We start from the raw sequence: 21,039 nt of genomic DNA on the forward strand, positions 1-21,039 counted from the left end.
CTATTAGTGTTGTGTTTTGTGTTCATGATTTTAGTTGATTTTTTTTTCTTGTTTCATTTTTCCGGTGCAGCTGTAAAAAAAACCTTCACTGACGCTTCGTGCAGTTACTTTTTTGGGCACCCTCGTCCTTCTTCAACCCGCTTCAGAATTTAGAACTTGTCGGTCCTTGTGTGTACCTACTAGTATAATTTTAGAGGATATTGAGTCGATTTATAAACTAAATTTAGAATCAATTTTTAAAATTTTAACAATTTAGACAATTTTGACACTTTTTGACAATTTCGACAATTTTGACAATTTTGACAATTTTTTTTTTTTTGACAATTTTGACAATTTTGACAATTTTGACAATTTTGACAATTTTGACAATTTTGACAATTTTGACAATTTTTTTTTTTTTTGACAATTTTGACAATTTTGACAATTTTGACAATTTTGACAATTTTGACAATTTTGACAATTTTGACAATTTTGACAGTTTTGACAATTTTGACAATTTTCACAATTTTGACAATTTCTGAGATTTCACCGCTGCTGACGTGTTTCAATAAAAAAGATTTAAGTTGTTTTTGACACGATATTATAAATATATTTTTTCGAATTACCACTGAAATCTTTTTAGATTTGTCCGGATTAAATTTTAGATCAAATTTTGCTAGGTATTTAAATAATTTGTGCTTATTTGTTCTGTAAAAAATGCGGGAAAAGTTCTGCAATGCTTATTTTTGGGTCCCTCTCAACTTATATTAGAGTGAAACTTTTCGAGATATTTTTTCAAAGAGATTCCTTATCTGTTATATGTATTGAACATTTTAATTCCGATTTTCATTTTCTTACCTAGTTTTTATAACTTAAGACAGTGTGTTTAAATTTTATGTTTAAATTTTAAAACCGCCCCCCCTCCCTTCACGAACCCACTCCCTTATTTCGGCCTTCTTCGGGTCTAATTGTTCAAGCAAAGTTGCCGAAGGAAAGTCTGATTTTCTTTACGACAAATTCAATGACGCATTTCTGTGATTTTGTCCAAAATTCATTTGATTGTTTTCCATGGCGCTATTTCCTTCCATTCCATGGGAAAGACATGTTGAACAAAAACAAAGGGGATCATTTGAACATTTGTTTTGGTTTTGGTTGTTTTAATTCAAAATAATCAAACTCACCAAGTTATCACGAATCAGTTTAAGAAATCCAAGATAAGTATCAACTTTCAAATGTATACCATCGAAAATTCGAATAGACTAACAACAATCAAAGAAATCTGCAAAAATTCTCGAAATTTTGTGATTCGTTACACAGAACCTGTGATTAAAATTTTCTTAAATGGGTGTAAATATACAGATTATTGTGTCATTTCGGAAACCTTGTCTTCATGTAAGTGAAAACTATTCTTGCTACTTTTAACATGATCTTTTTTAACCATTTTTATTTCTAACATTCTTATCATCACTTTTGGATATTGCCTCTGCTTTCAGTGATAATTATACTTACTTCACAATTGGATGCTTTAAGATTTGATACCAAACCCTCCAAATAATAGCTGAACACGTTACCTCCGCACCATGTTCAATGGTTATCCAACCATTGTAGTTAAAACACCAACTTGAAATAATTTTCCATAGCCTTTCAAAGAGGGCGAAATTAATAAAAATGTAAGTTTTAAAAACTCATCAAGTGACAGTGACAAATGAACATAGATTGGATCCAGCAGAGTTTTGAAAATCAACGTGAGTGAGAAAATTAGAAGTTATTTGTGTGAATTGTTTTTTTTTTTGTAATAATTTGTTTGTATTCTATTCTCAGTTTGAAATAATGAAAGCTTGCATATTAGAGTGCCCAAAATTTGTATGGGAAATTAAAAACCTGTGGAATGTTATGCGATGCAGGCTAATATCGATCCTAGGCCTAATACAAGGTTCCATGCCAAATTTGGGCAAGATGGAACCACAAGAAGGGGTCGCTCAACGAGCCTGAAGTTTGTATGGGATTTTGAGACATTTTGTTCTGGAGAAACATGAAATATCAATTTTTTATCAATAACTTTGGTCCCCTTCGGCTGATTCTCATTGAATAAAGTTATTAGGCTTAAAAAATGGGTTGACATTTTTAAGGATGATATTCACCCAAAGGATTGAAATCAAGAGAGAACTCTTTGCATTTGTGGTAAAGGTAATGATCAAAATTCCACAACTGCTTCACAAATTGCAACAATTTGCAACATCTAGCACATTTTCACTCTCTCTGAGCAACGGTTTCTCTCATTAAAACTCAAACCTTCAAATTTTCTCCATCAAATTACCACAAATTCAATCATTGGCCGCACAATTTGTGTGATCATTGACGAATTTTCTCCCTTCATTTCAGTTTCCCGGATTCATCACTGTTCAAAATGTCAAATTGTTCGACCGCCCTGACCGGAACACTCAATTTGAAATGCATGTCATTTCCTCAAATAATGACCGATTTTGAGCGTTTTTGTTGCGTTGGATTGTAAAATCTCAGATTTTTCAAATACTTGGTTGTGGGTAATATTCAGGTGCTAGTTTGGGGAGAAGTCCAGGCGAAACTGCAGGGGCGAATTGAATTACTTGATCCCCTTTTCTAGTTTTCATCATATTTTTAAGGGAAAATTACCCTCCAAAAACCCGTTTTTGCTGTAAATTTCGCATAAGATAAGTTTTAAATTTTGCCAATTTTCCTGAAATTGCATAAACACAGGCATGGTTGTCCATTTCTCCCCGAGCGGCTTGAAAAATGCAACTCGTTCTGAAACACTTGCCCTGCTCTGTTTAGACGCCGGAACGAGAACGCTCCGCCAGGGTGAGAGCAAGAGAAAAAAAATCATCCCGAGCAGACTTTGATGCCCAAATTGATAGCAACATGATACCGAAACGAGGCGTTCACAGCAAGATGATAGCATCATTTGCTGTTAATTTTTCCGCTACAGCAAAAGTTGGCATAATTTAGCTTTCTGTAATTAAAAATTGAAAGCAAAATGAAACCATTATGAGGTTCCAACAGCAAGGTGATAGCATATTTTGTTGTCGATTTCAGGTGAGCAACTTGGCAACATGGAGGTGTGGTTCTTAAACAATATTATTATTTAGCTATGATTACTCATAGCAAGAAAAAAATCACAAAACAACTCCAAATACAACATTGTCATTAAAAAGCTGTGCTCGATTTTAATACCTACCTGAATACATGCATCCTGCACAGCTGTGCAGTGTGAAATTTTACTTACTTATTCCGATCAAACAGTTTCGATGAGAGTTATTTATAAAACATTTTTCCGTTTCGAAGAGCTTTTTGAAACTTCCTAGATCTTTTTTTTCCTCGTCATGTCGATATTCACTCACTGCTCTCTGGACTCTGGGAGTACTTTTGATTTTATAATCTGTAGGGATTGGAAATAGATTTTAAAACATCACACTAACATGCTTTTTTTTGCTTACCGTAGAAAATTTGTAAAATATAGGTCAGATTATTTGTCTTGCTTTTCACTCTTTTATAGATAAACTTTTTGTTTTGTTTTTTTTTTAATGGCTAAAGTTTAGTGGTACTAGCTCACCCTTAAGAGACAAGAATTATTCTAGTCTCTTTAACTTACTTCATCCAAATCTGACCATTCATTGATGTCAGATGAATTTATTTTAATTTGTTCACAGATTTTTTGGAAGTTTTTCTATTTTAGATAAATTTTTGAAATATTGCAAATAAAAAGCATGCATGTATTTTGACTGATCGCATAGTTATACCGCAGGTTCAAGTGTGTTCAAGTTCAAATGTGGGATTAAAAATGATAGAAAATATAGGTATTTATCCTCAACTCCCATAATAAATAAATGTGAAAATTGATAGAAGAAATTAAGAAATGTTTTCGAGAACGTTCTTAACGTAAAACGTGTAGAAATATGTGTTGCATTCTAGATTTATAGGTAAAAGCTGTGTGTAAACAGTGTACACTGTTTTTAAAAATACAGATTTTTATAAAAATAATAAATTATTTCGGTATCGATTTTTGAATACGGTTAAATGCGCCAACGTAAACAATTCCAGATTATCATATAAACGTGTTAAACTCTCTATTTTATATCCGAAAACATGATCTTCTTATTACTTTTCACGATTTAGCATCGTAAAATTTAATTTTTTAAAAAAGGCGTATAGCATTTTTAATGAGTATCCAATTAAGGTTGGCCCCTTTCGCCTTATGATACCAGGGGCCAAGCGTCATTTTTGTTTTGTTTTCTTTTCAAACGGATTTTCCCCTTCCAAATTTCCCTGAAATTTGCTGTTAAGGTGAGTGAACTGTAGAGAATATAGGAAATGTAGTATAGAAAGTATAGAAAAACATGAGTTTGATTAATTTAATAACTGATATGTGATTAATAATAATAATTCATATAATTCACAGTGAAGACGTACGTTGTCTGTGAAATCAGAAGCTAATCCAGATCAGTAGAGCTGATATTGAACCAGTGTCCTCACTAACATTATTAAAAAAAAAAAAGAAATCTCCCAGATGCGACGTGAGAGACAAGAGAGCGTCTATATAAATGAAATTGAAGAAACGAAACTTAACGAAATGAACGTGTGACTGTGTGTGTGCAATCGGAGCGGAAAAATATTATCGCTTCTGAACGAAATCGATGATAGAATTCATTTGATAGAGGATTGCGTTGACGAAATGTTCGATCGTAAGCGACAGAGGAAAGCATTTCCGAACGTTTGATCAGGAATTAATCCTCCGGACTCGACAAAGGGCGAATAGTCATTCTGGGATTTTAAAGGGCGCTCGCATTTTGGCGAATAGACAAAATTAGAAAACAAAAGAACCAAAAACAAATTTCTTAATTTTCCACGTAACAATCACGAAAAACTTGTATTCACCTATCGCGGAATGAATTTGTGCTTATTTTTAAGGAGTTTAGGTACTTAGTTAGGAAAATGATAAGAAACAGTGAAATAGGCAATTGATTATATTTTCTGAAACTTCAAATGCGTTTTTATCAAAACAGAGGTTTTGGCGTATTCGCCCTTTTCAAAAATCGATACCGATTTGTTTTTTTTTTCAAATGTGATGGATTGATTTTCAAAGTTTCTGCAAAAGCAAATGGCAACGTTGATTGCAACCCATCCCAAATTCATACTGATGTTGATAGTTAAATTGCATAAGCGAAGGCGATTTATGTTCGTACTATCGACCTTCGATATTATAATTTGAAGCAAACATGGTGTCCGCAATCGCCTGCATTTATGCAAGTTTTGGGAGTTGTTTTTTTCCGAAACTGGAGAGACTAGAATGAATATTCTATTTTTATTCTAGTCTCTTTAGGTGAAACCATTTGCATCAGGGCATATGTCATTTCTGCATGTCATGCGGATTAATACTACGTCAAGCATATAAAAAAGATTATTGATTTAGTTAAACTAATGCTTAAAGTTTTTTGAAAGAATATATTTCTCTCTATCTATAATTGCGTCAAATTACGATAACATTTTAAAATGATTTGAATTTTGTCAAAGATTGAAGAATAATATTATTCCATTTTTTGATTTTTATGCACCCTTTTGCCATGTTTGTCCATAAATGTTGTTTACATTTGCTTCTAAGTGCAGTGCAGTGGATGCAATTAGGAGAGTCAAAATTCATTTCGACTTGTTAAAAAAGCAAGTGATAGGTACATTAATTGGTAAGTAGCAGCACAATCTATAATTCCGACTTGTTCTCAAAACTTCAATCATCAAATTATTGTTTTACGATTTGCAGAAACCCGGAAGAAGTTCTGGACGCCGCTACCCATTGATGTGCAGCTGTCTAAAAATGCAGGAGATATCCAAAGCAAAAAAAATTTCTAAAATCAACCGAGCAGCATGAAAATGCTGGCAAATTGCTTAGGCGGTTCAAATAAATCCGGAAGTTACTGGTGCTGGCGAAGAGATGCAACATCGCATCCTGCAAAACATGCAATATCGCATACTTTTGCGACGGGATTAGCAGAACCGGTACTGAGCCTGCCAATTTGGTAATTATGTTCTTTAGAATAATGAGCAGACAAGGTAAGATTTTGAATTCATGTTAAACTTTTAGTGATATTTGAAGCTTAAGTTACTTTTATTAGCAGTCTGTTTCGATTGAGGCCAACTTGTTTTTTTTTAAGTATATTTTGGGATTTCCATTGTCGATTTAAAGAGTATCTAACGCATGTTCGTATTGTGAAAATATTCCTTATAAAAAATAAATATCTAGAACGTAAATCATTCAAAATTTGCTGTATTTTGAAATCAATAATACAAGCCTCCAATGTGGGGCTACAAGTTAATGAATGTTAAGAAATTTGTCACTTCAAGCTATTCATCTTTTTGAAATCTAGGTCACGTACTAGATTTGGGGTTTATACGAAACATTTGGTATTACGTTTGATACAAGTTTTGATGTACAAGTACATCCCGTGTACAACTTTATGGGCAAGTAAAAGCAAAATTAGCTATCACGCCTTGAGAGTGAATTTTGCTTTAATTTTGCATGACATAAGGTGGTACACAGCAAAAATTAGAAACGTGATTTAAATTTTGCTGTAATAGAGTCCCCAACTACACCTTATTGTTTGAAAATTTTGAGAGCATAACTATGTCTAATTTTGCTGTTAGTGAAAAATATGTGATGCCTTTTATTGGCATTATTGTGCTCTCCAAGCTCTCGAAAAACGAGCTGTAGTTGGGGTCTCAGTTTTAGCAAAATTTGGTATCACTTTGCTAACCAAGTATGGAAATTTGTGCTCTCATTTTTGCTGTGTACCACCTTATGTCAACCAAAATGAAAGCAAATCAGGCTCTCAGGGCGTGATAGCTAAATTTGCTATAATTTTGCCATAAAAGTCTGCTCGGGATCACATTAAGTGTAGGGGAACAGCGCTAAAGCAACTCAGTAGGCTTGGTTCTTTTCCAACAAGAAAAGGAAGAAGAAGAAGCAATATCGTTTCGTGCTGTTTGTTTGCCTACTGTGGTAGGAAGAGAAGGAAAAAAAATGCACTTCAGTTGTGTGTTTCGGTATTTCTCCTACTCACACAATAGTGTTGCTATTGGGGCACCGGTTTTGCTCGGCACTTGGCTTCGACTGTACTCGGAAACGAGTGTAGAGCATTTCGGAATGAGGTGTGGTGCTCTACAAATCGTAGAAGATAACGGTGCGATCCGACAGCGCACTGTCGGATTTGAGAAGTGCGGACCAACCATGAACACAGGGCAACATGACTCATGAACGTACCAAGAATAAACTGTGCTAGCTCTAAGATTTCTCCTCAACACAATCAGTGTTCCGAATATCACTCAATTCTCATGAGAGACACTGAAACGTTTTCAACAGCGAAAGCAAAACCTAAATTGTCGGTTGGTTTATCTCCCAGTGGGGCAAAGATTGTGTTCGACAGCGCTGCTCCGAGAATCAAAGAAATAAAATTTGAAAGAGAGACGTTTCTTCTCCAGTTGGAATTCTCAACTGAGTGAGGAGCTACCTGATTTTCAGTTTCTTTTTTCAGTCAATAACTTTTCTTGCTCAATCACTCACTCACTCACTCGTTTACTGATCGATGATCGAATGCTGTCTGCCTGATACATCTTGCTTTGTTGTTGCTGTTGTTGGGGAGGATTAAAATAGTCATTCAAACACGCAGGCAGTACGTATGAACATATGTTTCTTCCGCTTTGCCAGAAAGTACGCAGGCAGTATGAACCGATGCAAGGCCGCATTGATTGAGTTTGAGTGAGTGAGTGAGTGGATTTTCGAATTGGATCTTGTATCAGTCAGTGTCTCAATCACTTCTGATACACCAGGTAGTGAGCTTGAGAGATCGACTTAGATGCGAGTCCGCTCTCGCATTTGAATCTTGTTTACATTGACTTCGAATTGTCGCTCTGCCGATTCTCTAGGGAACAACAGGCAGCAGCAATCGGCTTTGAATGTTTCCAACTAGAAACCTATCATGAGCGTTTCTTCCGAGTGATTTTCGGAAGACTGAACACAATGCGCAAAAGATTTGTCCGGAGAAGGGATTTCTCTTCCTCAGCGGATGTAAATACTCTCGCTCACTCTTATGTATTGACCAGGGATGCCACATTAAAATCGGTATTTTCAAGCTTGAAAAAATCGGTATCCGATATTACAACTATTTCTGAAATCATTCCAGAAAGTCATTGAGTTTTTGATATTAAAGTTTTAAACTTTTATGAAGATTGTGAATCGATTGGAATTATTATTTTAAAAATATCACAAATTAAATTCAGTAAAAAATTTCTATTTTTTGACAATTTTCTCATTGTTTGCAGCGTTAGGAAAAGAAACAAAATGAGAACATCCATAACTTTATTTCTAAGAAATCAAAATTACTCGCGGTCTTCGGGAACATTGATTTTATTGAGTGAAACCCTTTAATTTCAAAAGATTTATAATGTTTCAAAGCTTTGCCAGAAACCCCTACAATTTAATGAATTTTTACCTGCTTTCAAAAGTTTTCTCAAAAACATCGGGATTTGTTTTTATTTGTGATGACTTGTGCTATTTATCAAGAGCGTGCATTTATCTTGTTTTATACATACCATTTGAAGATATGTGTTGAACAGAAACACTATTCATGTCTTAAACTGCTATAATCTCTTATCTACCATGTTATTTTATGATAAAAAAAAACGATCTAAAAAAAGTTGGAAATAGAAGACAAAGATGCTTTCGAATGCGCTGAGACTTTCTGGCTAATTTGGCACTAGAATTACATTGGTTCGAAATTTAAAAAAAAAAGAAAAGAAAAACGGTAGTTTTAGTTATATTTTGAAAACATTTTTTCTGTCTGAACGAATTTTTCCAAAATCGGTAGGTTTTTCCAAAAATCGGTTTTCTGTATATACCGATTCTTGGTCAGAATTTTCGTCAAAAATCGGTATAAATACCGGAAAATCGAAAAATAGCACTCTCTTTCATTGGACAAGCCGATCTGAGGAGTTTCGCCATCCATGGTTGTGGTAATCAATAAAATGATCCTTCCTTGAGATTTCTCGAAAGGTAAACACATTCGTTTTATAGAAAAACTCCTAAAAAGTTCACATCATGACGATATTATCAACTGCACTGACTTTTTAAATATGGCTGTTTCGATAACTTTTCATCATACAAAACAAAATTATGAATTCCAGAGACTTTATGAAACAAGAATATGCGATTTTGAATCAATTAAGATCAATCCACATACAAATACTTTAGCTTTATGATCGATTCTGGACAATCGTTCATTTCTTGAGCAGATGATTGGAAAAAAGCAAAACAGGAAATGAAATTTCAAAGATGTATTAATCTATTGTCCATTTTAATGAAATTTTTAGAAACGTCGCTGGTGTATTGGCAAAAAACCACAGACTTCCGACAATCTAGTACTTCACTTTTCTTTGTCGGGAGTCTTTCGGAAGTCGGAAGTCCTGACTTCCAAAGAAAAATTTAATGCTGGCGTGTTAATATTACCGATGGATGTTAAATGGTTCCAAATATCTGCAGCCAAAAATCCCACAAAAGCTCATCTTACTTTGAGTACTGATAGCGACTAGATTCCAAAAAGATGGCACTGATTCGTTTCACACCGTTCCTCAATATTAGATCAAAATATCTCTGGCTCACCGAGAAAAAAGAATTTAAAAATAAAGATCGATAAAAGCGATCAAAATATTTTGTTTTCCATGCTATAAATGGAATAGATCCAACCAAAGAATTAAAATTATGAATTAGAAAGATCGACCTTCCAAAGATCGACCAATCCTTCATTACACATAAACGGAGTGTAATACAAACTCGAAGAGACGATACAAGTTCAAAACAATCCCTGAGAATGTTTTCAAATTTATGTAGGTTTTATGAAAAACAAAAATTTGCTATCTTTTCAAAATATCAGCTCAATCTAACATTGATGGAACTTCCCAGTGAACTTCTCAACACGCAACACCTCACCGCCTTTTTTGTAGCTGGTTTTTTTTCGGAGCTGAGCATTTCCCTCTTTCAAGCACATTTGCAATGATGAATGAAGTGTGCGGCAGAACGAAGGGAGTGAAAATATCTGTCGACTCGACTCGTCTCGACCGGTGTTTTCTCATGTAAAAGGCCGAAATAGTTTTCCCACCACGCTCCACCTCCTGGAGGCTTCATTCGTCTGACTGAACCATGTCTAGTTGTTGCTATAGTCAAATTTCATACAGTTTAGGCCAGGTCAGGGGCTTTCCACATTTTCCTGACAGTAGTACCCAGTTCTTACATTCCGTGATGCGTGGCTCAGAGAGGGTTTCTCCTTCAGACTTCATATCGCCCTAACCTGGCAGCAGTAGGTTGGGAAAAATGTTGAGGCAATGCTGACTGAGGAATGTAAGTAAGAATGTAGTATACATCTGCCTTTTTTCCGGGGCGGGGGTGGCATGCCCATATGGCTGCTGACTTTCAGTCGTGCTCGAAAAGTTGTAACGAATAGGCTGGGCTGACGGTTTCGTACGGTACGAATTCTTGTAGTACGCGAGTTTGTTTTGCCATCGGTTTTTTCATGTTTACAGTGAAAGTTTTCTCGAGCAAGTGGGATTTGGAATCTTTAAATTGAATGTCATACGTTTTTCAGTTCCTGAGGTGCCAAAACCTTTGATTTTTACAACGAAAACTGCATGGAGAAAGTTTACAGCGATTACAAGAGTTCTTGACAAGTTCAAAAGTTCTTTAAAAACTTGGAAAGCGTATCACCATAAATTGAAAAATTTCAAACAAGAAGCAACAATCATCTTTGGTTCATTTCACTGAGCTCAACAGCTAGCTAGTCGAGCATTGAGAAGAGAATGGTTTAGCTTGGCCTGTGTCCAAGGAAATTTATTTCATGTCATCGTTCCTCGTGAGTAGCTTAAAAATCATCGGTTGCAGTTGAGCTTGCTTAAAAATCAGTGATGGTGTGAATTGTTTAGAGTTAATTAATGCTTATTTTTGATGCAAGGTTAACGCATATTGGTTCGAAAGGGGGTGACATGTGATGACGGAAAAAAGTAGTGGAAGATGAATTTGAAAGTGTTGGTGACCAGTTGTTAAAAAAACTTTTAAAAAAAGGTCAAAAACATCAGAGGTTTGACATGTGTACTAATACTAGACGTAAATTTGAGAATGTTAAACCTGACATGGATTTGTCATTTGAATCAATGCAAATTTATATAATGAATGAAAATGTATCAAAATTTCAGCTTAAAAGGTAGAGTAAATTAAAAAAACAGAGCTTAAAGGAATACAGCTTGAAAAGTATTAAAAAACTTCAAGCATAAAAACGGAAAAGACAAAAACGAGAAATCATAGTCTAAAATATCCGATATGACAAAAATGACAAAAATGACAAAAATGACAAAAATGACAAAAACGACAAAAATGACAAAAATGACAAAAATGACAAAAATGACAAAAATGACAAAAATGACAAAAATGACAAAAATGACAAAAATGACAAAAATGACAAAAATGACAAAAATGACAAAAATGACAAAAATGACAAAAATGACAAAAATGACAAAAATGACAAAAATGACAAAAATGACAAAAATGACAAAAATGACAAAAATGACAAAAATGACAAAAATGACAAAAATGACAAAAATGACAAAAATGACAAAAATGACAAAAATGACAAAAATGACAAAAATGACAAAAATGACAAAAATGACAAAAATGACAAAAATGACAAAAATGACAAAAATGACAAAAATGACAAAAATGACAAAAATGATAAAAATGACAAAATTGACAAAAATGACAAAAATGACAAAAATGAAAAAATGACAAAAATGACAAAAATGACAAAAATGACAAAAATGACAAAAATGACAAAAATGACAAAAATGACAAAAATGACAAAAATGACAAAAATGACAAAAATGACAAAAATGACAAAAATGACAAAAATGACAAAAATGACAAAAATGACAAAAATGACAAAAATGACAAAAATGACAAAAATGACAAAAATGACAAAAATGACAAAAATGACAAAAATGACAAAAATGACAAAAATGACAAAAATGACAAAAATGACAAAAATGACAAAAATGACAAAAATGACAAAAATGACAAAAATGACAAAAATGACAAAAATGACAAAAATGACAAAAATGACAAAAATGACAAAAATGACAAAAATGACAAAAATGACAAAAATGACAAAAATGACAAAAATGACAAAAATGACAAAAATGACAAAAATGACAAAAATGACAAAAATGACAAAAATGACAAAAATGACAAAAATGACAAAAATGACAAAAATGACAAAAATGACAAAAATGACAAAAATGACAAAAATGACAAAAATGACAAAAATGACAAAAATGACAAAAATGACAAAAATGACAAAAATGACAAAAATGACAAAAATGACAAAAATGACAAAAATGACAAAAATGACAAAAATGACAAAAATGACAAAAATGACAAAAATGACAAAAATGACAAAAATGACAAAAATGACAAAAATGACAAAAATGACAAAAATGACAAAAATGACAAAAATGACAAAAATGACAAAAATGACAAAAATGACAAAAATGACAAAAATGACAAAAATGACAAAAATGACAAAAATGACAAAAATGACAAAAATGACAAAAATGACAAAAATGACAAAAATGACAAAAATGACAAAAATGACAAAAATGACAAAAATGACAAAAATGACAAAAATGACAAAAATGACAAAAATGACAAAAATGACAAAAATGACAAAAATGACAAAAATGACAAAAATGACAAAAATGACAAAAATGACAAAAATGACAAAAATGACAAAAATGACAAAAATGACAAAAATGACAAAAATGACAAAAATGACAAAAATGACAAAAATGACAAAAATGACAAAAATGACAAAAATGACAAAAATGACAAAAATGACAAAAATGACAAAAATGACAAAAATGACAAAAATGACAAAAATGACAAAAATGACAAAAATGACAAAAATGACAAAAATGACAAAAATGACAAAAATGACAAAAATGACAAAAATGACAAAAATGACAAAAATGACAAAAATGACAAAAATGACAAAAATGACAAAAATGACAAAAATGACAAAAATGACAAAAATGACAAAAATGACAAAAATGACAAAAATGACAAAAATGACAAAAATGACAAAAATGACAAAAATGACAAAAATGACAAAAATGACAAAAATGACAAAAATGACAAAAATGACAAAAATGACAAAAATGACAAAAATGACAAAAATGACAAAAATGACAAAAATGACAAAAATGACAAAAATGACAAAAATGACAAAAATGACAAAAATGACAAAAATGACAAAAATGACAAAAATGACAAAAATGACAAAAATGACAATAATGACAAAAATGACAAAAATGACAAAAATGACAAAAATGACAAAAATGACAAAAATGACAAAAATGACAAAAATGACAAAAATGACAAAAATGACAAAAATGACAAAAATGACAAAAATGACAAAAATGACAAAAATGACAAAAATGACAAAAATGACAAAAATGACAAAAATGATAAAAATGACAAAATTGACAAAATTGACAAAAATGACAAAAATGACAAAAATGACAAAAATGACAAAAATGACAAAAATGACAAAAATGACAAAAATGACAAAAATGACAAAAATGACAAAAATGACAAAAATGACAAAAATGACAAAAATGACAAAAATGACAAAAATGACAAAAATGACAAAAATGACAAAAATGACAAAAATGACAAAAATGACAAAAATGACAAAAATGACAAAAATGACAAAAATGACAAAAATGACAAAAATGACAAAAATGACAAAAATGACAAAAATGACAAAAATGACAAAAATGACAAAAATGACAAAAATGACAAAAATGACAAAAATGACAAAAATGACAAAAATGACAAAAATGACAAAAATGACAAAAATGACAAAAATGACAAAAATGACAAAAATGACAAAAATGACAAAAATGACAAAAATGACAAAAATGACAAAAATGACAAAAATGACAAAAATGACAAAAATGACAAAAATGACAAAAATGACAAAAATGACAAAAATGACAAAAATGACAAAAATGACAAAAATGACAAAAATGACAAAAATGACAAAAATGACAAAAATGACAAAAATGACAAAAATGACAAAAATGACAAAAATGACAAAAATGACAAAAATGACAATAATGACAAAAATGACAAAAATGACAAAAATGACAAAAATGACAAAAATGACAAAAATGACAAAAATGACAAAAATGACAAAAATGACAAAAATGACAAAAATGACAAAAATGACAAAAATGACAAAAATGACAAAAATGACAAAAATGACAAAAATGACAAAAATGATAAAAATGACAAAATTGACAAAATTGACAAAAATGACAAAAATGACAAAAATGACAAAAATGACAAAAATGACAAAAATGACAAAAATGACAAAAATGACAAAAATGACAAAAATGACAAAAATGACAAAAATGACAAAAATGACAAAAATGACAAAAATGACAAAAATGACAAAAATGACAAAAATGACAAAAATGACAAAAATGACAAAAATGACAAAAATGACAAAAATGACAAAAATGACAAAAATGACAAAAATGACAAAAATGACAAAAATGACAAAAATGACAAAAAATGACAAAAATGACAAAAATGACAAAAATGACAAAAATGACAAAAATGACAAAAATGACAAAAATGACAAAAATGACAAAAATGACAAAAATGACAAAAATGACAAAATGACAAAAATGACAAAAATGACAAAAATGACAAAAATGACAAAAATGACAAAAATGACAAAAATGACAAAAATGACAAAAATGACAAAAATGACAAAAATGACAAAAATGACAAAAATGACAAAAATGACAAAAATGACAAAAATGACAAAAATGACAAAAATGACAAAAATGACAAAAATGACAGAAATGACAAAAATGACAAAAATTACAAAAATGACAAAAATGACAAAAATGATACAAAAATGATACAAAAATGATACAAAAATGATACAAAAATGATACAAAAATGATACAAAAATGATATAAAAATGATACAAAAATGTTTCAAAAATGATTCAAAAATGATACAAAAATGATACAAAAATGATACAAAAATGATACAAAAATGATACAAAAATGATACAAAAAGATACAAAAATGATACAAAAATGATACAAAAATGATACAAAAATGATACAAAAATGATACAAAAATGATACAAAAATGATACAAAAATGATACAAAAATGATACAAAAATGATACAAAAATGATACAAAAATGATACAAAAATGATACAAAAATGATACAAAAATGATACAAAAATGATACAAAAATGATACAAAAATGATAAAAAAATGATACAAAAATGATACAAAAATGATACAAAAATGATAAAAAAATGATAGAAAAATGATACAAAAATAATACAAAAATGATACAAAAATGATACAAAAATGATACAAAAATGATACGAAAATGATACAAAAATGATACAAAAATGATACAAAAATGATACAAAAATGATACAAAAATGATACAAAAATGATACAAAAATGATACAAAAATGATACAAAAATGATACAAAAATGATACAAAAATGATACAAAAATGATACAAAAATGATACAAAAATGATACAAAAATGATACAAAAATGATACAAAAATGATACAAAAATGATACAAAAATGATACAAAAATGATACAAAAATGATACAAAAATGATACAAAAATGATACAAAAATGATACAAAAATGATACAAAAATGATACAAAAATGATACAAAAATGATACAAAAATGATACAAAAATGATACAAAAATGTTACAAAAATGATACAAAAATGATTCAAAAATTATACAAAAATGATACAAAAATGATACAAAAATGATACAAAAATGATACAAAAATGACACAAAAATGACACAAAAATGACACAAAAATGACACAAAAATGACAAAAACGATTAAAATTATAAAAATGACAAAAATGACAAATGAAGAGTTGAGAGTTGAGAGTAGAGAGTAGAGAGTAGAGAGTAGAGAGTAGAGAGTAGAGAGTTGAGAGTTGAGAGTTGGGAGTTGAGAGTTGAGAGTTGAGAGTTGAGAGTTGAGCGTTGAGAGTTGAGAGTTGAGAGTTGAGAGCTGAAATTTGCATCAGAGGAGTTTATGAAAAATCTTTTTGTTTGTCTTATATTTTCTGAAATATTGTAAATAGTTCCTGTTTCGATCAACTAGTTTGAAATCATTCTGGCTGGCTCCGGGTTCCCCTCATTAATTTTATTACGACGATTTTATCATTGTTAGGTTTGATGTGCCGACTCTGACGTAGCCTCTGTGAGTTGATTTTTGCCCCCAAGTGGCAGTGATGAAATTGATAAAAGTAAAACGTTTCACGCACTGTCACGGCCTTGGGAGTTCGGAGTTCTTTGACAAGGTCCCGTTCAAGTGCAGCGCGATTATTGCCGGTGGTCAATAAAAACACCCCCATCCTTCGGCAGGCAATTTGTATCCAATTCCAATAACCGGAGTGCGGACGACGACAATTGATTGTGCCGGGAAAAATTGACAACGATTCCAGTGACATTTCGGTTTTGTGACTGACAGTAAATCGACAAAGGGAAAAACCAAACAAAATCGACGGCGATGAATGCCAGCACTTTCTGGGGAACCTTCGATCAGTTGCTGGGTCGAGAGGCTCAACGGAATGGCGGCCAGGATACGCTCAAGGTCGGCACCTGGATGTCGGCCTATGCCGGAATCCGGATGATGGGAGCGGCAGTGCGTGGGTAGGTAAAATTGAAAGGTATTTTGGTGGGTTATGATGCCATTTTTCTGTTATAACTATTGTGGAAAAATATTGTAATTGGGACAATGTAATGTTGGAAGGCTTGAAGGCTGTGGAATTACATTAGAATGAGATTTCTAGATATTTGTTACGGGCACCTTGCTGGGGATTAATTTTTATCTTCAAAAAGAATGAAAATTTTGTTAATATAAAAGAAGAATTACTTAAGCTCTAGATATAGTTAATGAGCCTCTGACAGTGTATTGTATTTTAGTTTTTCTTATTTTACTACAAACATCTTTCTTTGCTTGAAGCTACAGTTATATGGCGACCGTGAGAAATTGGTTCCGCGTGGATATATTTTTATTAAAATGGAATATTCGATAAAAGTGGATATTTAAAAAAAAAGCTTGAAATGAAAAATTTTACTCCTGCTTTTGAAGAATTTGCTTCAATTTGACTGCCGACTGTTTTTCAGGTTTTCGCTTCTAAAAGATCTTAAGCATTAATTTCAAAAACCATTATATTGCCTATTTTTATTCCGTCCTCGTCCTTTTCCCGAAGGCTGCTGCCGGCATTCCGTGTTCGAGTCCATTGAACCGTCTCTCAGACCGGGACAGAGAAGTCGGATCTTGACAGGAATAGTCACCAGCTGACTGACAATCCAAGAAAGGATTGGCTGGTAGACAGCTTCAAACGTCTGCACCTCCCCCTTTTTTTCTATTTTTTTTTCCACCCACATCGCAAGGGTTGTCATATGAAAGCGTTTCTGTTATCTTGTCTCGTCGTCGTTGTTTCGTTTACAGGGAAGCACGCGATTTACATGCCTCGTCGCGGGACGCCGGCCTGTTTACATCCGGAAAATGGGAAAGGAATTTCCTTGCTTCAACCCAGGGACATGTCGCGTGTAGAATGTTACACTTTACCACCTACATGGAATTTGCACAGCCCACAATTTTTCATATATGACCCCGAAATATGCGAAAGCTTTCAACTCAACGATAACAACACTGTGAAAGTTGTTTTGGGCATCGAATCCAAACAGATTTCGTTTGGGGGAATTGGCTATGGGAACTTAAAAAGTTTACTGCAAGTAACAAAAAATGTTGGACAACCAATTGTCACCTTACATTTTTTTCTAGAAATTCGCAAAAAATTTAAAAACATATTTTATTTTTATCCAGAAGACGAAGTATGTACTGTTTTCATATGGAAGTTCGTTTCGAAGGGAATATTTCTGTAACAAGCTCACATTTGTTGATGACAAGCCATAAAACATGTTTAAGACCTAATAAAAAAATACTTCCATCGCCACAAACGCTCTGCGACAATTTCCCACCCAGCGGATTGATTTAGTGGGTACGAAAAACAATTCACATGTGAACCACTGCATATGTCATTCCCGACTCAAGCCTGGAATTCGGCAAAGCCCGTCATAAAAATCCCGACTTTCCGAAGGAGCCCACGCAAGTTCTTTACGGGCCAGACATATCGGCTCGCAGAAATCACTTCAGCATTTTTTGTTTGTTTGTTTTTGCTAGGAAATTATTTTATCGATACTCGATTTGGCATTGAACCCTAGCCTGAGAGGCCAAGAGAATTCTTGTCCTAGCCAAGGGTTTTGGCAATTGCGTTCCCCTCTCGGAGCTTTTGCCGGTAGGGCTGTTGCAAGTTTTCGATTTTAGTAATGTTTTTTTTTATCAATATTTGTGAAAATTCTATTAAAAAGACTTAAATAAAGATAACTACAACTTGAAGAAAAATATTTTTGACCAGAAAAATTTGGGATATTCTAATCGTTTCGATTTTTACTTACAAGTCAACACACGTTATGCTTCTTGAAGACACGTGTGACCGAGTACCTACATATCAATGAAGTAACAATTTGTTGCAATGCAATGCTTGTTGACAACACATTCGGTCCATTTAGATCTATCTCAAAATACAGTTGCTATTGCAAGATTGTTCTCGTTGGGTGTGTTATTATTCGGTTTATTCTGTGGAGCACTGTCGAACCATTTATGGCAACAAACGACGACTTAGAACCGTGAGTATCTTTCTTACAAGTTCAACAAATTATCGGACGGAATCCGATAGAAAACATGAAAAAAACTATGGTTTATTTTCGCCAAATTACCAGTCAGCTTAGCGAAATTTTTATTTTTTCAATTTGCAACTCACACTGACAGAAGATTGTCTCATAATTATTCTTATTTTCATAACATAAATTTTACTTTGCTAGTAGTTTCTGTAATATGGCGACCGTGAGAAACTAATTTCTCACTGATACCTAGCTCACATATGCTTCAAAAGTATCTTTTCGGTCAACTTTTCATCTTAAATCAGTGAACAACAAACGAATGGCTTGAATTAACAAGAATTAGAAAAATAAAACCAATTGACACAATTCTTTCCAATGGGAGTTTTTTGTCTGGGATATCATGGCGTCTGATGTACGATGTTCTTAAACTGGATCAAGGAGTAATCGGGATAGTATCGATAAGTTCTTCTACACTTAACTGTTGATTGTCTTAATAGATGTCAATCGAGTACCAGGAAGTGATCAAGTTTTGTGTCAAGCAAAAAATAAACAAAACTAGTTTAGTGGGGACTAGATAAAGAAACGAGTTAATCTGTAATCATTGTTTATTTTCGATTTGTTCGCCGAAAAAACTTCTCTGGGGGTGTGTCAAAAGAGAATGTTACGAACCAGTACGTCGATGTCGGTCAGTTGGAAGAACTAAGTTGGGATATAAAAAGGTTTCATAGATGCTCCTAAATCAATCCAATTTTCAAGTTCAGCCTAATCACAACCAATAACCAAAATCAGCAATCATGAAGGTAAGTTTGGATTTTTTTTCAAAAACCTTCAAAAATTTGGAAATTTAATATTTTCGTTTGTTTATTTTTTTTTTTTAAATTTCAGTGCATCGCAGCTGTAGTCATGATGGCCTTTGCCGTCGCTGCCAACGCCCATTACGTCCCATCGGTTTACGCCCACCAAGTGGCCGTTGCCCCGGTTGTGACCTATGCTGCCCATCATGCCCATGGACCAACCGTTGTCCAGTCGAATGACCAGCACCATGGATGGATCCACCACCAGGCTCCAGTTGTTGCCTACAGCAGCGGACACTGGGATCACCACAATGTCCACCACCATCAGGTCCCAGCTGCCGTCAACGTTGTCCCAGTTGCCTACAACAACCACTGGGCCGGTCATCATGCCCATGCCGTGGCCATTGCTCCAGTTCACCACCAGGAGGCCACCTATGTTGCCGCCAACCGTGGAGCTGTCCACAAGGCCCCTCTGGCCGGACACATCGTCAACCAGAAGTCCCTGAACCTGGCCGCTGCCCCAGGAACTCTGTAAATCTGTTGAAACTTTTGAAATAGTCAAAGTCTTTCGGTCATGTGTATAAATCTGTAAAATTTACAAACTGTCGACAATAAATTAGGAAAAATTGAATTTTTCAGTTTGTTTTCTCGAATCACTCCCTCATGCGTTATTACCGTCAAACGGGACATCATGCAACAGCGGGGTTGAATGCAACATTTATATAACACCACACAGATTCAATTTTTAATTTAATGTAATGAGATAAAGTTATCTTTTAATGATTACAAAATGATGATGACATAGTTTCTTGAATCCTAAGATAGTTTTTTTTAAAGTTTTAGATTTTCATATAAAATTTGAAAAATCGAACAATGCCGTAAAAAACTTTACCCAATATGACGGATTGGCTTGATTATATCACCTACAAACTTTATACTGGTTTCCTCATCCTATACCAACATTGATCATGTGGAAATATTTTTCGAACAATCACTCAATTTTTTTAAATGAATATTTTTATAATTCAGTTACCCGTCTGGGGTAAAATGCAACAAAATGCAAATCGGAACTAAATCTCATAAATCGCGTTTCCATATGCTGGGATATGATTGTTTTGCATTATGCGTTAGTTAACATTAAAATTTCATCCATTCCTAGATTTATTTTCATGATTTGAGCTAATAGAATATTTTGTAGTATTTTTTACCCCTAAATGTATGCAGAAGGATAACACTTTTTTCTTAAAAAAATTTTTGTCAAAAAAATTAAAAATTTAATTCGAACAAAACCAAAATTAACTGCAATTAGTGCTATATGCGTTATGACATCACAAATGTATCAAAAACTATGAATTTTCATTCGTTTTCATT

At 32.7% G+C, this 21,039-nt stretch overlaps 1 protein-coding gene across 1 annotated transcript; it reads left to right on the top strand.

The window, feature by feature from the left end:
• The first annotated feature begins 19,628 nt into the window (after positions 1-19,628).
• Positions 19,629-20,280, top strand: LOC129746016 (adult cuticle protein 1-like). The gene is made up of 2 exons (XM_055739434.1): positions 19,629-19,674; positions 19,760-20,280. Exons 1-2 carry the CDS (start codon positions 19,669-19,671, stop codon positions 20,201-20,203), a joined length of 450 nt encoding a protein of 149 aa, XP_055595409.1. The 5' UTR covers positions 19,629-19,668; the 3' UTR covers positions 20,204-20,280.
• The last annotated feature ends 759 nt before the right edge of the window (positions 20,281-21,039 follow it).

Source organism: Uranotaenia lowii, chromosome 2 (genome assembly GCF_029784155.1).
Source record: "Uranotaenia lowii strain MFRU-FL chromosome 2, ASM2978415v1, whole genome shotgun sequence".
Lineage (NCBI taxonomy): Eukaryota > Metazoa > Arthropoda > Insecta > Diptera > Culicidae > Uranotaenia > Uranotaenia lowii.